The sequence below is a fragment of the Arachis hypogaea genome, chromosome 17, assembly GCF_003086295.3.
Source record: "Arachis hypogaea cultivar Tifrunner chromosome 17, arahy.Tifrunner.gnm2.J5K5, whole genome shotgun sequence".
Taxonomy (NCBI): Eukaryota; Viridiplantae; Streptophyta; class Magnoliopsida; order Fabales; family Fabaceae; genus Arachis; species Arachis hypogaea.
Window position 1 is genome coordinate 91,818,371 of NC_092052.1, and position 19,678 is coordinate 91,838,048.

Consider the following 19,678-nt stretch of genomic DNA (forward strand, 5'->3'; position numbering starts at 1 on the left):
ATTAAAGTTTATTGGGTGTTACCTATGGAGACCGGTCGAACAACCTCCCCACACTTAAGAGTTTGCACCGTCCTCGGTGCTATTGGTGAAGCGCAAGGGGCGATCGGCCTTGTAGCTTCCGTTGTCCACTCCATCCAAGCTATCTCCACTCATGTTTGAGGTGGAAGTGGAAATCTCCGGTTCCTCCATAGGTGGAGTCATACAACTCAAAAGCCTCTTTATGTAAGCAAACCGGCGTTGGTTCCGCCGTTCATATCTGTCCACCTTCTTATGGAGATCCTCAAGGCATTGGTGGGGTGCTCTAGGTGGTGCAGTCGACGTGTTGGAAATGCTCATGGGATTGGCTATGTAAAGATTCTCGGTGTTTGTCGGAGGCTTGAGATATTTTCCGGATGGGACGACATCGCCGTCCATCGGAATAAGTGCTTTCCGATGTTTGCCTCCCAAGGAACACCGGCCGCAGCAATTAACTCAGTTATCAAGGTGGGGAAGGGTAGATTTCCCCCAGCATGAACACGTTCCATGGCTTGTCGGATTAGAAGGGGGACATTGACCGGTTTCTCGGTAAGTATACACCAAACCAATAAGGCGATCTTCGCAGTGATAGATGACCCATGGGTGCTTGGTAGCACATAATGGGATAAAATTTGGGCCCACATTTGAGCTTCTACAGTGTTGTAACGTGCGTCAATACCCTTGGGCCGGGATCTCATTCTCCCTTAAATCCAAAAAGCTTCCGGGTGGGCAATTTCCCAGAGAACGGCATCCCAATCGAAGTTGAAGCCAAATTCGCAACGCTGCCTCAAGGCCTCTTGGTAGGCGTCTATTGATAAACCCCGATTTTGTGGTTTATCTTGTGCTTAATTTGGGTGGTTTTATCAACTTTTCTCACATTTATTCAATGAAATAGCATGGTTTTGCAATCCTCCCTTGATTTGTGCTTAAATGTGAAAACATGATTTTTAGGCCTTAAAATAGCTAAATTTAACTCACTCTAATTCCATTCGATGTCTTGATATGTTTTTTGAGTGATTTCAGGTTCATAAGGCAAGTATTGGATGGAAGAAGTAAGGAGAAAAGCATGCAAAGTGGGAGAACTCATGAAGAAATGAAGGAACCGTAAAGCTGTCAAGCCTGACCTCCTCGCACTCAATCGACCATAACTTAAGCTACAGAGGTCCAAATGAGGTGGTTCCAGTTGCGTTGAAAAGCTAACATTTGGGACTTCAAAATGATATAAAATTTTTCATATGTTGATAAGCGTATAGGGGAGCGCACGTGCCATATACGCGTGCGTGCCGATGCTGCTCGTGGCCCACTAAAGTGAAATCGCCCCCAGCGATTTATGAAGCATTTTGGGCCCAATCCCACTCATTTATGATGCTATTGAACCCAAGGATCGGAGGGGGAATGAACCAAGTAGTCATAGTGTATTTTTCATCATATTTTAGATTAGAATTCTAGAGAGAGAGGCTCTCTCATCTCTCTAGATTTAGGATAGCAATTAGGGTAAAGTTAGGTTAATCACTCTCGAATTCATCTTTCAATTCTCGTTTTGATTTCAATTCTCTTTACATTTTAGTGTTCTATTGCCTTAATCTTCTTAGTTTCCCTTGTTAATTTCATGTTTTGTTCTCTTTTATGTTGATGAACATTGTTGGATCTAATTTTCTTGTAATGAAATTTCATGTTTCTATGCTTCCATTATGTTGATCTTGCTTGCTATTGTTGATTTCTTGCTTGTGGTAGTCATGTGTTTCCTTTAATTCTTGCATTTTATGACGTTTACTTTTCTTTCACACTAAGTGTTTGATAAAATGTTTCCTCTAGTTTTTGATTAGCTTTCTTGACTCTTGGCCTAGGCTAAGGGAATTGAGTGACCTTAAGTCATTGGGTCTCAATGAATTGGTGATTTGAGAACCCTTAGTGATCAATTTGATACTCAATGACACCAACCCACTACTAATCTAATTAGTAGATAGGTTGGAACTTATGGGTTGATGTGATCAAAGCCATTTGACGTACTTCAAGTCTAGGAGTAGATATTACGTACTTAAGACTTTTGGAAGTAGACTTAATGAGCTTGGTTCCTCAAAATTGTCAATATATGGTTTGTAGACAAGGATAGTGATCTCAATTACCTATGTCTAGCCAAGAGTTCTTTCCCATTTATTTTATTAGTTCTTATCATTTTACTTTCTTGTCATTTAATTTTTCTTGCCATTTAGTTCCTTGCCATCTTATCAATCAAAACCCCCCTTACATCCTTCATAGCCAATAATCATACACTTCATTACAATTCCTTGTGAGATGACCCGGAGTCTAAATACTCCGGTTAATTTTCATTGGGGATTGTACTTGTGACAAAACCATATTTTAATTTGATGGGAGAGTTGTTTGTTGGTTTGGAGCTATGCTTACAACGAAGTAATTCCTTTTTTTAGGAAGAAAATCTAGACCGACAACAATTTTCATTATCAAATTAATGGCGCCGTTGCTGGGGAGTTGCACTGGTGTTATGTTATTGGCTATGGTGAATATTGTGAATATGTTTGCCTTTTGCTTATTTGTTAGTTTTTGTTAGCTTTAGGACTTTGTTGCTTATTTTTGTTAGCTTTTGCTTTTATTTGTTACTATGAATTCTCACCCCTTTGGCTATGAGTTTGGCACAAATTATGTTGTAGGGAATGTGAACTATAATGACAATATGCATCAAGGATAGAACAATCAAAGATGGGAGGAGCCTCAAGGGATTGATCAACCTTCTTGGCAACAACAACCTCCAGATTCTTATGGGTATAACTCTCATCCTAATGCATATCAATCTAATGAATATGGTGAACCTTATTGTGATTGTCAACAACCACCACCATATGCCTATGAACCACCTCCTCAACATAATTTTTCACCACCTTACTCACAAGCCCCTTTTCACCAAACACCTCCATATGACCCAAACCCATATCCACCATACCAATCACCTTGTGAACCATATGAACCATATGAAGAACCACCCCATTTCCACCACCAATACCCTCAAGAACCACCACCTCCATATTATCACCAAGATAAATCACCTCCCATGTATGATAACTTTCAACCACATAATAAATTTCTCTTTCCACCACAACCCTCCAAGGAAAAACATCCATATCCATCCATCCAAGAGCCAATGGATCATCTCAAGGAAACAATGAATCGTCTTCAAGCAATAATCCGTCAAAAGGAGCAAGAGGAAGCCCAAAAGAATTATGAAGCTATCAAGGCTAACCTTGCAAAAATTAAAGCCAACTTGGACTAATGAGACTCATGCAACAAGCAAAGCTTCTACACGGATGAATGTGAGAATTCAACCGATGAAAGGAGCATGAAGGAGATTTTAGAATCTCAACATGAGGACAAGGAGATAAGGTATGTCTTGCAACAAGTGGAGGAGGAAGAGATTGTTGAAGAAGAAGAAGTGGTTGAAGAGTTAGAGGAAGTTGAAGAAGAGGTGGATTTCAAACTTGAGAGCACTTCCACACCAAATGACATTGTTGATGATTTTGTGAAAGTTGTTGAACCTTCTTCCAATGAGCTTGAATTTGGTGTTGAGGAGGATAATGCGCAATCTCCTAAGCATATAATGAATGATGAAGTATTGGAAGAAGGTGAGTGACGAGAGGATTTTTACCAGTAAAGAGATTCATAGAAACAGTTGCGTTGTAGATATAGTCTCTAAACCGACAAAAATCCCTTCGTACAAACGTTTTGGGTGTCACAAGTAACAAACCCCTTTAGAAATTGTAAACCGAGTATTCGAACCTCGGGTCCTCTTCTCAAGGAACTGCGAGGAAGTATGTTCTTATTATTGGCTATAGAGGTTGTAATCGGGGTTTAGAAGATGAGAAGCAAGTAATTTGAATGACAGGTAAAATAAATGGCAATTAAAAATAAATAAATACTGTAAAGCAAACTTTTGGCAAGGTAAGAGAAATTGGAGGTCCAACGTAGTTATCTCTCTCAACTATAATGAAAGATGAATCTAAACTCCACTTGATCAACCTGTACCAGGGCAAGGAAAGTCAAGGGACTAATTGAATTGACCTTTGAATCCTATTTATTTCCTAAGAAAAGGTTGGGATTACTTAAGTTTAGCTCAATTTGCAAGATAACGATTATCAATTATGTTGAGTTTAATAACTGTTGAGTTACTAAATTCTTAACCAGAACCAAAAGGGGAAAAAGTAAAATTGCTGGAATAATAAAAATGTCCTTAGATGGGAAGCAATGGTAACTTAAATCAAAGAAAAAAATCATAAACTGAAAATACCTCAATTATCATTAATTCAAATAACAGTCTGTAACATGGAAGAATTCATAAATCAAATTATAATAATCAATTCAAATGTTGGAATAAATAAATAGAAGTAAAACTAAAAGAACATTAAACCTGGGATCCAGAGTTACTCTTAAAACAAGAAGAAATCCTAAATCCTAAAAGAGAGAGAGAGAAGATCTCCCTCTCAACTAAATCTAAATCATTGAAAGGTAAAATATGCGAGCTCTCTTTGAATGGGTGCATTCCCACACTTTATAACCTCTGGTCTGTGCTGTCTGTACTTGGATTTGGGCCAAAAGGGCTTCAGAATTCGCTGGGGGCGTATTCTATAAATTCTAATACGTGGCCCCTGTCACGCGTCCGCGTGGGTCACGCGGTCGCGTCATTTGGAGCTTTTCCTCGCCACGCGGTCGCGTCAGTCATGCGACCGCGTCATATGCGTTCTGCTTAAGGCGTGCGGTTGCGTCAGTCATGTGGCGGCGTCGCTGCTGATCGCGTGGATATCAGTTTCCTTAAAGCTCCGTTTTGCTTTCTCCTTCCATTTAGTATGTTTCCTTTTCCATCCTTTAAGTCATTCTGCCTTAGAAAATCTGAAACTACTTAACACACCGATCACGACATCGAATGGAAATAAAGGTAATTAAAATAATTAATTTTTAAAGCTTAGGAAACATATTTTTCACAATATGACATAATAAGGAAGGGAGAGTAAAACCATGCAATTAATGTGAATAAGCAGGTGAAGGATTGTATAAATCACTCAAATTAAGCACAAAAGAACTCACAAAATATGGGTTTATCAACCTCCCCACACTTAAACACTAGCATGTCCTCATGCTAAATCCAAGGTAAATAATTAAGGTTAAAGTGATGGAATGTCATGCAATGCAACCTAATTTAAATGCAACTACCTAAATGAATGATGCATCATGCGACTCTAATTTATTCACTCATATATAAAGCTTACATGTAGTCAAGTTAATTCACATTCTCAAGGAGTTATGTATATATATATATAGCCAACCCTTAAATAATAAAGCATTTTAGCAAATGAGATGGGAAAGAAAACATTGTACAAACTTGCAAAACAATTAGTAAATTAAGTACAGATATATGTTGATGAGTTATTGAACTCTCACTGGATTTTGTGTTTACTCTCTAGTCACTCAGTGTTTATTGGGTTTTATTCACTCCATTTTTCTTTTTATTCTTAATTTCTATGGCTTTGTTCTTCATCTAACGAATCAACAATTATAGAATATAGTCATACCAAAGAGTTATGAGGTCTTAATTAAGGTTGTAATGGGGCTAAGGTAAAGGTAAGGATTTATGTATAGGGTTAAGTGAGCTAATAAGCGAATCCTTAATTAGACTAAGATCTCACCTTAACATACATTTTTAGCAAGATAAAACTTCTTTAGGTATTCTCCCATATTATCCCACTTATTGTTGCATGCTCATGTTTCACTCTCACTACAAGAAAAAAGGTCTATGGCCACGCTTTTTTCTTGCCACGCTTCAAAAGCGTGGCCAAAAGTGGTCAATGGCCACGCTTTTATGAGGGTGGCGATAGATTAGAGATTTGGCCACTTTTTTTATTGCCACGCTTCAAAAGCGTGGCGAAAAGTATCAACGGCCACGCTTTTGTAAGGGTGGCAATTGATTAGAGAAACGGCCACTCTTTTTTTTTGCCACGCTTCAAAAGCGTGGCCATAGAGAGAAACAAGGACGTTTTGAAAGCGTGGCGATAGGGTTTCATTACGGCCACGCTTACAAAGCGTGGCCATATCCTAGTACTCTTTTGGCACGCTTTAAAAGCGTGGCCAAAAGGTTCTTTTCTGCCACGCTTCAAAAGCGTGGCCGTAGAGCTCTTTCTTGTGCCCATCGCCTTCGTCACTCGAAACTGTAAGACTCAGAATTTTCATAAAATTTTTTTGTGAACTAATTTCAATTTATTTATGTATTAAAGATTTTAATTTCAGAAATTATTTTATTAAAGCTAATTAAATCAATTTTTGATAATTAAATTAGAAATTTTATCTAATTTTACAACTATTGGGTAATTTGCATATTTAAATTATAAAGTTTAGGAATCGTAAAATAATAAGAATTTATATAATTTGATTTAAATAATTGTGATTCTAAAAATTAATACTTTAATTTTCATGAATAAAGAAAATTAATTATATTATCTATAGTTATCGAATTAAAATTATTTATTTGAGAATAATATGTAAATTGATAATTAAATATTATTTTTAATAAATATTAGTGTTAGATTAAAACAAATTTTCAATTATCTTATTACTCTTAATTTTATAGAATTATTATATTACTTATATAAATTTTATCTTAACTCTAAATTCCCAAATAAAACCCTAATTTTAATCAAATTAAACTATAACCCCCTCCTAATCTAACCTAACCACCGCCACTCATCTAACCTAACCACCCCCACTCCCTAACCCAAACTCAGTTCCATCCTTCAGAAAAAAAAGAGAAAGACAGAAAGAAAGAAAGAAACGAAGGCAAGAAAAAGGGAAACGGGGAAGGGGAAAATCAGGGAGGAAGAGAGCGCCGGAGAGGAGCCGTCGCCGCGCTGCTCAGGATCGTGTCCCGCTTGCTACCGCGCCGCGCTCAGTGTCGTCCTTGCCATCGCAGCCGTGTCGTCGTCACGCACAAGAGGAGGAGAAGGGGAGCGACGGGGAGAAAAGGAAGGGATGACACCGTCACTGGGCTCGCCGCCGTTGCGTCGCAGAAGCTTCCAGTCCCGTTGCCGCCGTTCGCGCTGTCACCTCCAGCCCGCGCCGTTGCCGTTCATGAAGAGTGAAAGAGAGAGAGAGAGAGAGAGAGAGAGAGAGAGAGAGAGAGAGAGAGAGCTCGGGAGCCGAGGAGAGAAAGGGGAGACCCGTGCTCAGCCACCGCCGCGCCTCTGCCGCTGAGAAGCTCCGCTGCCGCCACTGAGATTCACCATCGGTAAGGGTTTTTGAGTTTGGTTTACCTTCGTTTAAGATTCCAAAAACCTTATTGTCCCTGCGTGTTGGTTTTAGTCACCGTCGAAGAAGCTTCAGCCGCCGCCATCGATTGTCACTGGGGAACAACCGCCGTGCCTCTGGTCGCCGGAATCACGGACTGGAGAGAAGGGGGCTGCCTCTCCTATTGCTGCTGTTTCGTTCTTTTATCGTAAGTTGTCTTTGTTTCCAATTCCATCGAATTCATTTCTGTTTTCGATTCCATTGAGTTTAAATTCTCTATTTTGCTGTAAGCATGGTCACTGTTGCTGGAATTACTGATGCCGCTCTCGGTGCTGATTGGATTAACCACCATAGCTATTCTGCATCACCTTCACTTTCCATTATTTCGGTGCTGATGTGAGTTTTTATGAATTTATTTTATACTTTTCCATCATCGAAGAGGTAGATATCCCAATTTTATCTTCTGTGATTAAATGAATGTTAATTTGTTTTGTAATGCAGCACTACTTTGAAATGCAAGATGGGGTTATTCACGTATATCCAAATAAAGACTGTAAGTAATTAGTAATACACCAAGTTTCTTGTAGTGTCTGATTTGAACTACAGAATATAGGGAGCAGTTTCATTTAACAAGTTTCAGTTTTTTGTTCATTGCATCTGACATATTTTTAAGTGTCCCTGTCCTGTTTCACTGACTATTGTTTTCTCTCAGATCTATACTGCAGCTGTATCAGCAAAAAACTGGAAATGGTATGTCCGTATTTATTTTTTTCTTTCCCCATCTGGTTTTTTGGTGTTGGGCAAGAGGGATTGCAGGTTTTGGTCTCCAGTTACTGCTTTCTCATTAACTGATATTTTTACAGATGTACCTATAAAAACTTAACGATAAAAATTAATAAGTAGCACTTTTCTCAATCAAAGAAACGAAAGGGGCTGGGGGTGGGTTCAGTTCTAAAACCCTGTTTGTCTAACTGTTTTTCTTAGGATTTTGGCAGAGGATCTCAGCTGACTCCTGTTTTACATCTTGGAGCTGGAGCATGTGCTGGAATAATTGCCATGTCCGCAACTTATCCAATGGATATGGTTCGAGGCAGGATAACTGTACAGGTACATCTTTACCTTCATTTTTCTGTTTACCAATTGCTTGGTTTACAAATCACATAGAGAGAAGATATAACATTGGTTTTCTTCGTGTTCTTTGTGCTCTACTGCTCTTAATATTTATAGTATGCTTTTTGTTGATGATTACTTCTTTACAAAGTTGATGATTACAGTCATGATCATAATGGCAAATATGACAAATCTTAATATTGTGCTTGGGCAATTCATGCAACTGATATAATTAACTCCCTAAAGTTCTCCACCCCCTCCTCTCCTGCTGTAGTGGCTGTAGTGCTGTTATTAGAATTAATGCTTTCTTATTTTTAATTGTTTTTCCTGTTTTCCAGGTTCCATTGTAGGTCTAAACTTTGCTGTTTATGAGTCTTTGAAAGATTGGTTAGTTAAATCCAATCCATTTGGTCTAGTGCAAGATTCTGAGTTGAGTGTGACAACTCGCGTGTCATGTGGTGCTGCACCTGGAACTGTTGGGCAAACTGTTGCTTATCCCCTTTGAAGCACCTTTAGATTGAAGGTGTGAGTATCATTTTAGAGAAGCCAATCCATGCATGTTGTTAGAATTTTAATTATTATTTTTTTAGGTGTTACATATCATAGCCCATATTGTTAACATGGTTTCTCAGCCTGGGAAATCGTGGAATAATTATTGATTACTAGACCATATAATATTACTCTACTTAACAACATTATCTCTTTTAATGTGATCATAAATGTTCTGAGGAAATAGAGTGTTCATGCAGATGTCTTGATTAATTTCCAACACCTAGACTACATGTGTCAGCTTTCTGTTTCACTTGGGTTTTAGGTTTTTTCAGCACTTAGATTTGTTTTACAAACCAACTGCTGCTTTCATCTGCAATATCAAATTCCCTCTTCAGGTGGAGAGCTTTCCATTTGATGATCATAATTGCCCACCACTTCAACTGCTGGTCCTAGTGTTCCTCACAGCCATACCAAGCCTTATGTACGATCTAAGGGAAGGAAGTTTGAGAGGGCTAGAGGAAGAAAGAACAACAAAGGACTTAGTGTTTAAGTTGTATTGTTTATTTTTCTACCGTTTTTAGTTTTGGAATTTGAACTCGAAATTTATTTTGTATTTGAATATTAGTTTATTAATGTATAAAATAATTAAAGCAAAAATTATGTCACTAATAAAAATTGTCTTGCAACAAAAATTGCATACTATATTTATAGGTTTGGTAATAAAAAAGGATTGAAAATTTATATTGTGTAGTAATTAAGATCAAGTAAGAAAAAGAATTTTTTTTTTTAATTTAACAAGCCTTTCGCCACGCTTTTAAAGCGTGGCCGTATATCTCCCTATCGCCACGCTTCAAAGGCGTGGCCGTATCTCTCCCTATCGCCACGCTTCAAAGGCGTGGCCATATCTCTACCTATCGCCACGCTTTTGAAGCGTGGCCATATATCTACCTATCGCCACGCTTTAAAAGCGTGGCCGTATTTCCCACCTACAGCCACGCTTTTACAAGTGGCGGTTTGTAAAAAAGCGTGGCAAACAAAAAGCGTGGCAATAGGCTGCAAAAAGCGTGGCGATAGAGCAACCGCCACCCTTTGATAGGTCACCCTTTCAAAAGCGTGGTGGTAGCTTAAAAAACGTGACGAAAAGCTATCGCCACGCTTTTTTCAGCTTTTCGCCACGCTTTAAAAGCGTGGCAATAGACGTGTTTTCTTGTAGTGTTTTTATTTTTATCCCATGTGTATTGTTTTTATTTTGCATTGGGAAATTTCTTTTGTACCCCCTTTTATTCAAATGCTGAAAAAAATAACTTTCTCTTTTTTTTTTGTTGCACATGGTAATTGAATTACTTTAGATTTTTTTCATGAACATGCTTCCCAAATTTATTTTATTTCTTTTAACTTCTCTTACCTTTTTGTTTCTATCATCCATGTTCCCAAAAGGTTTCCCACATTTAACTCTATTCATGATTTTCTATCTTAAGCTAACAAAGGATTCACTTGGGATTTTCTTTTATTTTTCTGCTTAAGGCTAGTAATTTGGCTAAATAGAATAAAGGGGTTTTAAAAGGCTCAAGGAGGTTAACAAGGGTGATGTAAAAGGTAGGCTAATTTGGGGTGAGTGAGCTAAAATCAAATGATGGCCTCAATCATTCTCTTGGTATGTATCTATTCTATATTCTATAATTGGACATTTAGATTAAAGCAAAGGAAAGAACATCAGAATAAAAAGAAATGTAACACACAGAAATGAAATTATGGTTTGAATGCAACCATACAATTTAAGCTCAAGACTCACAGGCTGTGTGTTCTCTAACTCAAGCATCATATATCAATTATATATTGTATGCAGGTTTAGTTAAAAATTCCCATTATTCTCATAAAAAAATTATTTAGGTGGCTTTTAAAGTTTTAATGTTCCTCCTTGATGAAATGTTGTCAGTTTAACTACATCATGTAATGCTATATACAAGTTTTGTGGATTTAATTATGATATGTTCAATTTCCTAGCTTACTTCCTTTTTATATTTTTCAATTTAAACTATACTATCTTATGCTAAAAAGGGTAAACTATACTAATAAATCCACTAATAAATCAGAATTGCAAACTAAAATAAATAACTAAAATAAACTAAATGGCTAAAGTATGAACTAAAGATGCAAAATACAGAAAATAGAGTAAAACTACATAAAAGCAATGTATAAGTACTCAGAAAATAACAGTAAAAGGAAAAAATACAGAAAAATATCCAAAATAAAAGAAAAAGTATGTAGTGGTTCACCAAAATAAACGCCAGAGATGGCGACCTCCCCACACTTAAAAGGAAGCATCGTCCTCGATGCTCAATCAAGCCGGGTGTGAAGGAGTGTCATCACTGGGAGGGATGGTAGCAGGGGTCTCAGTGGTGGTGGTGGGCTGAGGGTCTGGCTGCTGTGGAGGAGGTGCTGACTGGATTGTGATCTCAAGATCCGCAGCCTCAATCTGATGTGGGACCACTGCCTGTGGTTCGGCTGGTGCTGCCTCCTGGGGATGGGTCTCTGCCTCGGGCGCATCTGCCTCCTCCTCAGACACCTCGGATGGTGTGTCGGGCTCGGAGGGGATGTCGCCGGATTGTATCATCAGCTTTAGGTGCTCATAGCACCGCTTGTTGTGACGCTCCATCTGGTCAAGTCGTCGGAACAAGCGGTGCACCAGATGATAGACGGGCTCTGTGGCAGGTGGAGGTGCAGTGGCGGTAGCAGGGGTAGGTGGTGCAGCAGTGGAGGAAGAGGGTCCAGCAGACTGTGGGACTGACTCATCAGTAGCAGTGAATGGTGCTGGTCTGTGGCCCAGGGCTAAGAAATTCCGGCTATGCGGAATGATCTTCCTGCAATTCGCCGCTGGTGGTCTTTCATCGGCATCCTCCCATGCCACGTCAGCTCGACGGCCAAGCTGTGTAACTAGATATGGAAAGGGGAGGGTGCCTCGGACGTGGACCCTGGCCATATAATGCCGAATGAAACGTGGCAGATAAAGGTCCTTACCCTCCAGCACACACCAAAGGAAGGTGATCATAGCAGCTGGGATCTCCGTCTCGTGAGTACTCGGCATCACATAATTACTCAAGATCTGATGCCATAACCGAGCTTCATCGTTCAAGTATGCTCTCTTGATCCCTCTAGGCATGGTAGTGTCCTGACCCATCTCCCAAGGAACTGTCGGGTCGAGAGCTATCCGTGCCTTCACGGCATCCCAATCAAACTTTATCTGGCGCATGTCCTCCTCAGCCTTTGAATAACCATCAGGCTGATCGGACTTGACTGGGAGCCGGAGAATGTCCTCTAAGGCCTCCTCAGTGACCAGAATTTGTTTTCCTCTCAGGTTCACTACATCTAGGGTGGTGAGGTAGTAGTTGCAGTAGAATTTCCGGACCCAAGATGAATTGACCTCCGTCAGTGTTCTCTCCAGAAAGAACCAGCCCCTTTGCTTAATTTGCACAGTGGTGTACTGCTGGAGGGCTTCTGGAATCTTCAGAGTTCATTCCAGGTATAGATTTCTGGATTTTGCAAAAGCCGGGTACTTCAACTCACGGTACCGGTTTGCAAATTTTATAGGATCAGTTGCAGGGAGCAGCTGGTCAGCTTTTTCCTGCTGTGTGAAGTTCTTCTCCCGCCATGAAGAATCATGCATTAGAGCAATGATGGACTGGGAGGAATCTCCTCTTTTGCGCTTGCCAGTAGCTATGCCTTTGCCTTTCCTCTGTGAGGTAGACATCCTGAAAAACAGAAAACCAGGATATGGATAAAATGGGAAAGCAAATAGGCAATTAAACAAAGGAAACTCAAAGCAGCAAGGGAGAAATAGAATAAGGAAAATAAGTAATTGAAATGTGATTGAATTTGTGTTAAACGGAAAAATAATCAATATGCCATGGTCAGAAAGTTAGAGGAAAGTGAAAATAATTAGAGAAGAGATTAAAAGGGGTAGTATGGTTAGAATTTGAAAAAGAAATTAGTAAATTAAAATTAGTGAGTTAGTAAAGTGCGGGTTAAAGTAAGTGGCATAGAAAAATTCCATATAACACGGATTCACAGGTAAGAATAGAAGTACTCATAATCGAACAAGGAAAACAGGGTGATGCTAATTCGAATAGAAATAGAGAAAGCAAAAATTGGAATCAGTGAATCACAAATGCGGTTTATGAACCAGGAAATCAAAGAAGATAAGAATGTCTGCCATAGCATTCATGAAATGGTGTGGGTAAAGCAGAGTAAAACAGAGTTCAGAAATGCCAAACCAAAACATGAATGAAAAAAAAGTTAAAAAAAATTTGGGCAGCATTTCGGCTAAAATTGGATTATCCCGGAAAATAAACAGCAATCATAGCAGTTTATATGAATTAGAAAACAAGCTGCAGTTACCAGTAATGTATAGAAACAGGAAAATTTTAGAGTAACAAGTAGAAATTGCAAGAAATCACAATATATGAACGAGGTCACAGGAACAGCAAAATTGCAGTTATGATAAAACATAAACAGGAACAGTGCAAGTAAACAGACCTACATCCACTAACCACAGCCTAAGCTACCTAACAACCTAAAAATCCACTACAGAATGCATATCTATCTATCCTAATGATGAACAGAAACGGAAAAAAGTACAAAAAAAATGACGAACAGATAAAAGGGGGTTGCGTTTTGTGGAACCGGGTAGGCGGAAGGGGTGGAACGGGGAAGAAAGTGGCTGCGGCGGTGTCCGGCGCGGTGGCGGGGCACGGTGTCACGGTGGCGTCGAGGGTTTTGGGTTAGTGATAGAAGAAGGGGGGTGCGGGTGGGTGGCGGAGAGAGAGGGGGGGCGCGGCTGGGTGGCCGGCGGTGGGGGGACGGTGGTCGCGGAGGCAGTGGTGGGGAGGGGAGGAGAGAGGAAGGAGGGAGAAGAAGGGAGGGGAGGGGGTTGCGGCAGCAGCGTCCGGGGTGGCGGCGGCATCTGGGTGGCCGGCGGTGGCGGCTGGGTGGTGCTGGGTGGTGGTTGGAGGGAGAGGGAGCAGAGAGGGAGAAGAGGGTTGGGGGTGGGGGGGCTCGCGACTGATAAGGTTCGCGGTCTGGGGGTTATATTTTCGAATCCACGCGGCCGCGTTGTTGGGACGAAATTGGGAGTGACGCGATCGCGTGGGGTGCGCGATCGCATGAGAGGGGGGAAAAGAAGGGTGACGCGATCGCGTGGGTCACGCGATCCCGTCGCTGGAATTTGTGCTAAATGCACGACTCCAGCGCCGTTTTAGCGCAACTCTCTGTCTCCTTTTAGGGTGATGTGCAATCCATGCGACGCGATCGCGTCGCTCACTCGGTCGCGTGGGATTGGTATTGTGCAAGTGACGCGGTCGCATGGGGCATGCGATCGCGTGGGCCAATTTGTGCGAAAGGCACAGGGGCCGCACGATTCCAGCCTAACTTTCTGTTCGTTGGATCCTTACGCCGATATATATATATCACGCGGCCGCGTGGGTCATGCGGTCGCACGGGTGGTGTTTTCCGCGATATGGCGCGATCGCATGGGGCATGCGGTCGCGTCGTGCATCCCCTATTTTTTTATTTTTTATTTTTTGTTTTTTTATGCATGAAAAATGCAGAATGCAATGATTAACATGAATGTTATGCATGATTCCAGGTTTAATAAATTAAAATGAAAAAGGAAAAATGAAAGCAATTAACAAGAAATAAATTGAAAAAGAAGCGACCATACCATGGTGGGTTGTCTCCCACCTAGCACTTTTAGTTAAAGTCCTTAAGTTGGACATTGGAGGGTTATCCTGTTATGGTGGCTTATGTTTAAATTCGTCCAAAAATCTTCACCAGTGCTTGGAATGCCAATAGCCTCCGGGGTCCCAAACTAAGCACGCAAAGCTTCCGAACAACTTTAAATATATTGTTAGGCTTCCGGGATGACAAATGTCAGAATAAACTCCAGGATTCCAAGCCTTGCTTTTAAATCCACCTACGTCTTGATCTACATGTCTCCATTCGGGCAGGTTAAAAAGTAGAATCTCACCTTGGTGACAAAACGTTTTCCGTGATCCATGTGATTGAGCATGATACCAATCCGTGTACTTCGAAGTGAAGCGTGGTACCTTATTGAACCTTGTGCACCAGCTCTGAGTACGAGCCATTTTCCTCTTACTCTTAAAGCCGCAGAGAGCTCTAAGCTGGCCATCTGTTTCAAGCAAAGCATATTCAAGTGAATAAGTAAAGTTATAAGTTAAGGATTGTACCTACTTGAAGCTTGTATTAGGTGGTAATGGCCTTGGGATAGGTGTTTTTGGTGGTTTTGCAAGTTCCATTTCCTTGTGCTCTTCTGTGAATTCCTCCACTTCTTTGCAAAGATCTTCAATTGTATCTGTGTCCTAGTCAAAGTCTTCTGTGTCTTCCTCATCACTTGAGTCATAGATTGGAGGTTGAGAGAAATCTACCTCTGCATCATCTTCATATTCACTTGGGGAAGATTCTTCGATCTCAGAGAATTCACTTGCGGATGCAAGTTCATCACTAAGAGAGCTAGACTTGTGACTATCATCATCAAGGGAATTTGTTTCTTGGATTATTCCGTCTGATTCTTCATAAACGATTTGCCTTGGAGAAATATCCTCCTTAGCATCAATTGTAGCATCCTGGACGGAGTTTTCCTCAATTCTGGATTCCCATGGAGGTTCAGCATCTCCTAGATCTTCAACCAACTCTTCTTCTTGAACAAAGAGAGCTTCTTCTAATTGTTCCAGTACAAATTCATGCTCTGTCTTGTTCACTGGAGTTTCTGGCACTTCCTTCATGCTCTGCTCTTCATTGGGCTGTCCACATGGAGCTGTGGTTGATCCTTGTATATTTGAGCGCCTAGAAGCCCATTGAATCATCGCTTGCTCCAGTTGTTTAATGGTTGTTTGAAATTTAATTACTGTTTCTCTTAGGCGATCCTCTGCTTCTTGGGTTGCTGGACTTGGACATGCTACAAAGGAAAGTGGTGGTGGTTGGGAGCGATTGGATTGGTATTGGGGTAAGGATGGATCATATGGTGGTGAATGGTGAAGAGAAGCTTGTGAGTGTGGTGGTTCAAGGTTATGTTGAAAGGGTGGTTTATATGTACGGGGTGGGGCTTGTTGGTAGTTACAAAGTTGTCCACCATGTCTTTCAGCTGGGTATGCATTGTGGAATGGTCTTTGTCCAGGATATCTCGGAGGGTGTTGTTGCCAAAAGGGTTGATTAGATCCTCTTGATTCTATCCATCCTTGATTGGTCTAACCTTGATGCACATTCCTGCTATAACTTCTATTTCCCTTAACAACATTAGAACCAAACTCAAAGCGAGAGGGGTGAGAGTTCATAGCAGCAAATAAAGATAAAAAGGAAAAACAAAAATAAATAAACAAGCAAAAGAAAAAAAAATATTTACAATAACCAATAATAAGGCACACGTTAGCAGTTCCCCGGCAACGGCGCCATTTTGACGAGAGAATTTTTACCAGTAAAGAGATTCAAAGAAACAGTTGCGTTGTAGATATAGTCTTTAAACCGACAAAAATCCCTTCATTCAAACGTTTTGGGTGTCAGAAGTAACAAACCCCTTTAGAAATTGTTAACCGAGTATTCGAAACTCGGGTCGTCTTCTCAAGGAACTGCGAGGAAGTATGTTCTTATTATTGGCTATAGAGGTTGTAATCGGGGTTTAGAAGATGAGAAGCAAGTAATTTGAATGACAGGTAAAGTAAATGGCAATTAAAAATGATTAAATATTGTAAAGCAAACTTTTGGCAAGGTAAGAGAAATTGGAGGTCCAACGTAGTTATCTCTCTCAACTATAATGAAAGTTGAATCTAAACTCCACTTGATCAACCTGTATCAGGGCAAGGAAAGTCAAGGGACTAATTGAATTGACCTTTGAATCCTATTTATTTCCTAAGAAAAGGTTGGGATTACTTAAGTTCAGCTTAATTAGCAAGATAACAATTATCAATTATGTTGAGTTTAATAACTGTTGAGTTACTAAATTCTTAACCAGAACCAAAAGGGGAAAAAGTAAAATTGCTGGAATAATAAAAATGTCCTTAGATGGGAAGCAATGGTAACTTAAATCAAAGAAAACAATCATAAACTGAAAATACCTCAATTATCATTAATTCAAATAACAGTCTGTAACATGGAAGAATTCATAAATCAAATTATAATAATCAATTCAAATGTTGGAATAAATAAATAGAAGTCAAACTAAAAGAACATTAAACCTGGGATCCAGAGTTACTCTTAAAACAAGAAGAAATCCTAAATCCTAAAAGAGAGAGAGAGAAGATCTCCCTCTCAACTAAATCTAAATCATTGAAAGGTAAAATATGCGAGCTCTCTTTGAATGGGTGCATTCAAACACTTTATAACCTCTGGTCTATGCTGTCTGTACTTGGATCTGGGCCAAAAAGGGCTTCAGAATTCGCTGGGGGCGCATTTTGTAAATTCTGATACGTGGCCCCTGTCACGCGTCCATGTGGGTCACGCGGTCGCGTCATTTGGAGCTTTTCCTCGCCACGCGGTCGCGTCAGTCATGCGACCGCGTCGCTGCTGATTCGTGCTTGGCACGCGATCGCGTTATCCATGCGATCGCGTGGATATTAGTTTCCTTAAAGCTCCGTTTTGCTTTCTCCTTCCATTTTAGTATGTTTCCTTTTCCATCATTTAAGTCATTCTGCCTTAGAAAATCTGAAACTACTCAACACACCGATCACGACATCGAATGGAAATAAAGGTAATTAAAATAATTAATTTTTAAAGCTTAGGAAACATGTTTTTCACAATATGACATAATAAGGAAGGGAGAGTAAAACCATGCAATTAATGTGAATAAGCAGGTGAAGGATTGTATAAATCACTCAAATTAAGCACAAAAGAACTCATGAAATATGGGTTTATCAGTGAGCAAATAACAAATCTTCCTCTTGGAGATGAGCCCACACCAACACATGATCCATTGGTATTTGAAGAATCTTCTCCTCTTGAAATTGAGGTGGATGTTGAGACAAGTTCCACATTCCCTCCAAGTTATGATATGAAGAATGGAGAAGAGCTAGAAGAGGTTGGTGAGGAAGTAATTGGACATGAAGAGCCTTGTCAAGAGGTGAAGGTGGAAGAAGCTTGCCAACAGGTGGAGGTATTCAAAGAAGAGCACAAGGAAATGGAACTTACAAGACCATTGGAGACGTCCCTTCCTAAGTCACCATCCAACACAACATTCAAGTGGGTAAAATTCTTATCTCTAATCTTTACTTTCCCACTTGAATATGGTTTGATTGAAAATGATGAGCAACTTAGAGCTCTTTGTGGGGTTAACACCAAAAGGAAATTGAGTAGTGGGTGGAAATGCCAATCAAGGTTCCTTATGGTTAGAAGCTTAAAGTCTAAGTGCAATGGTTGGTATAGTTCTCAACTAAATGGGTCTAGGAAGGTGCTTTGGTGTTTACTTGAGAATTTAGATCACTTCTCACCCAATTGAAATTGTGATGATCAACTTGAAGATGGGTGTAGAAACAAGATTTGGGATCTGGGAATATATGAAGACCAATTTTGGAAGCCCTTAGCTTGTGTGGAACTTCATCAAAGCTTGGTGCCATTGATCTTGAATTTTGGAGCTTACTTAAAGTCCTAGCATTAGTAGAAGTTTCAAGATGAGTTCAAGCATAAGCCACCATAACAAGGTGCCTTCCAAATGTCCAACTTAAAGACTTAAACTAAAAATGGTAGGTGGGAGACACCCCACCATGGTAAACTCTTTCCACTCTCTTTTAGATTTGGTTAATAAGTGATTGGAGTTGCCATTGTAGGTTGTTTTTGTTATTTCCTATACTCTTACACATTTTGCTTTGATTGATTGGTTGTTTCTTAGTTTGTTTTGATTAGTTTAGTTGTTGTTGAATTGCATTTTGCTTGTAGTATAAGTTTTGTTTTTAGTATGTTTGAAAATTTTTCAAAATCTTAAAGATTTTTGTTAAATTTGATTTTTGATTGTTTTAGAATGCTTGTAGGTTAGGAGAGTGTTAAATTCTGTTTCTATGTTTCTAAAAAAAAAAAAAAGAGCATCAACGCCCAAGCACGCTGTGCGCGCGCGCGCCGTTGTGGTTTCACAACTCTTAGTTCTAAAACCCGAGAGTAGTGCCCACTTTATGCCTACTTTGTGCCAGGCGATCCGTGCGTAAGCACGCATGGCACGTGCGCGCCGATTGTCCTTGTCGCATCCGCGCATAAGCACACATGGCGCATGGGCGCGGAATGTTTTTGCTGCATCGGTGCCCAAGCACGCTTGGCGCGCGCGCGGATTGTTCCTTCTGCATCCGTGCATAAGCACGCATGGCGCATATGCACGGATTTGCACCCTGTTTTTCTCCTTCTTTCTTCTTTTCTTCTTCTTTCTTTCTACTCTTTTTTCTTTTTCTTCTTCTTCCTCTCTTGAAAAATTCTTTTTTTTCTTTTTTAAAAAAAAATATAAAAAAATTAATAAAAAATAAAATAAAAAAATTTCTTTTCTTCCATCCTCTTTTATTGCATTTGCTTGTTTTCATTCATTGCATTTTAATTTTATTTTTGTAACTTGTTTTCCCTTCTATTTTCTAAGTTTCTTATTTTAATAATGGTGTTGGATTCTTGTATTCAATTGTTGAGAATTTCTTGGTTAATCTTGGTGCTTCGTGACTTGTTCGATATTGTTGGGTGATGAAACTTTTAAATCAATGCTTAATCTTGTATGACTCTTATATTCTTTGTGCATTGATATGAACTT

At 39.9% G+C, this 19,678-nt stretch overlaps 1 protein-coding gene across 1 annotated transcript; it reads left to right on the top strand.

Annotated features, from left to right (window-relative positions):
• Positions 1-522: 522 nt before the first annotated feature.
• On the top strand, positions 523-8,854 carry LOC112765542 (mitochondrial adenine nucleotide transporter ADNT1-like). The gene is made up of 5 exons (XM_072221912.1): positions 523-564; positions 7,372-7,504; positions 8,009-8,046; positions 8,281-8,403; positions 8,745-8,854. Exons 1-5 carry the CDS (start codon positions 523-525, stop codon positions 8,754-8,756), a joined length of 348 nt encoding a protein of 115 aa, XP_072078013.1. The 3' UTR covers positions 8,757-8,854.
• Positions 8,855-19,678: the final 10,824 nt, after the last annotated feature.

Bases quoted from the DNA above. Each gene is read 5' to 3' on its own strand.
- LOC112765542 (XM_072221912.1), top strand. From the start codon at position 523: ATGGCTTGTCGGATTAGAAGGGGGACATTGACCGGTTTCTCG. The intron at 7,505-8,008 runs GTAAGTTGTCTT...GTTTTCTCTCAG, and splicing joins TGCTGTTTCGTTCTTTTATC to ATCTATACTGCAGCTGTATC. The intron at 8,047-8,280 runs GTATGTCCGTAT...TGTTTTTCTTAG, and splicing joins TCAGCAAAAAACTGGAAATG to GATTTTGGCAGAGGATCTCA.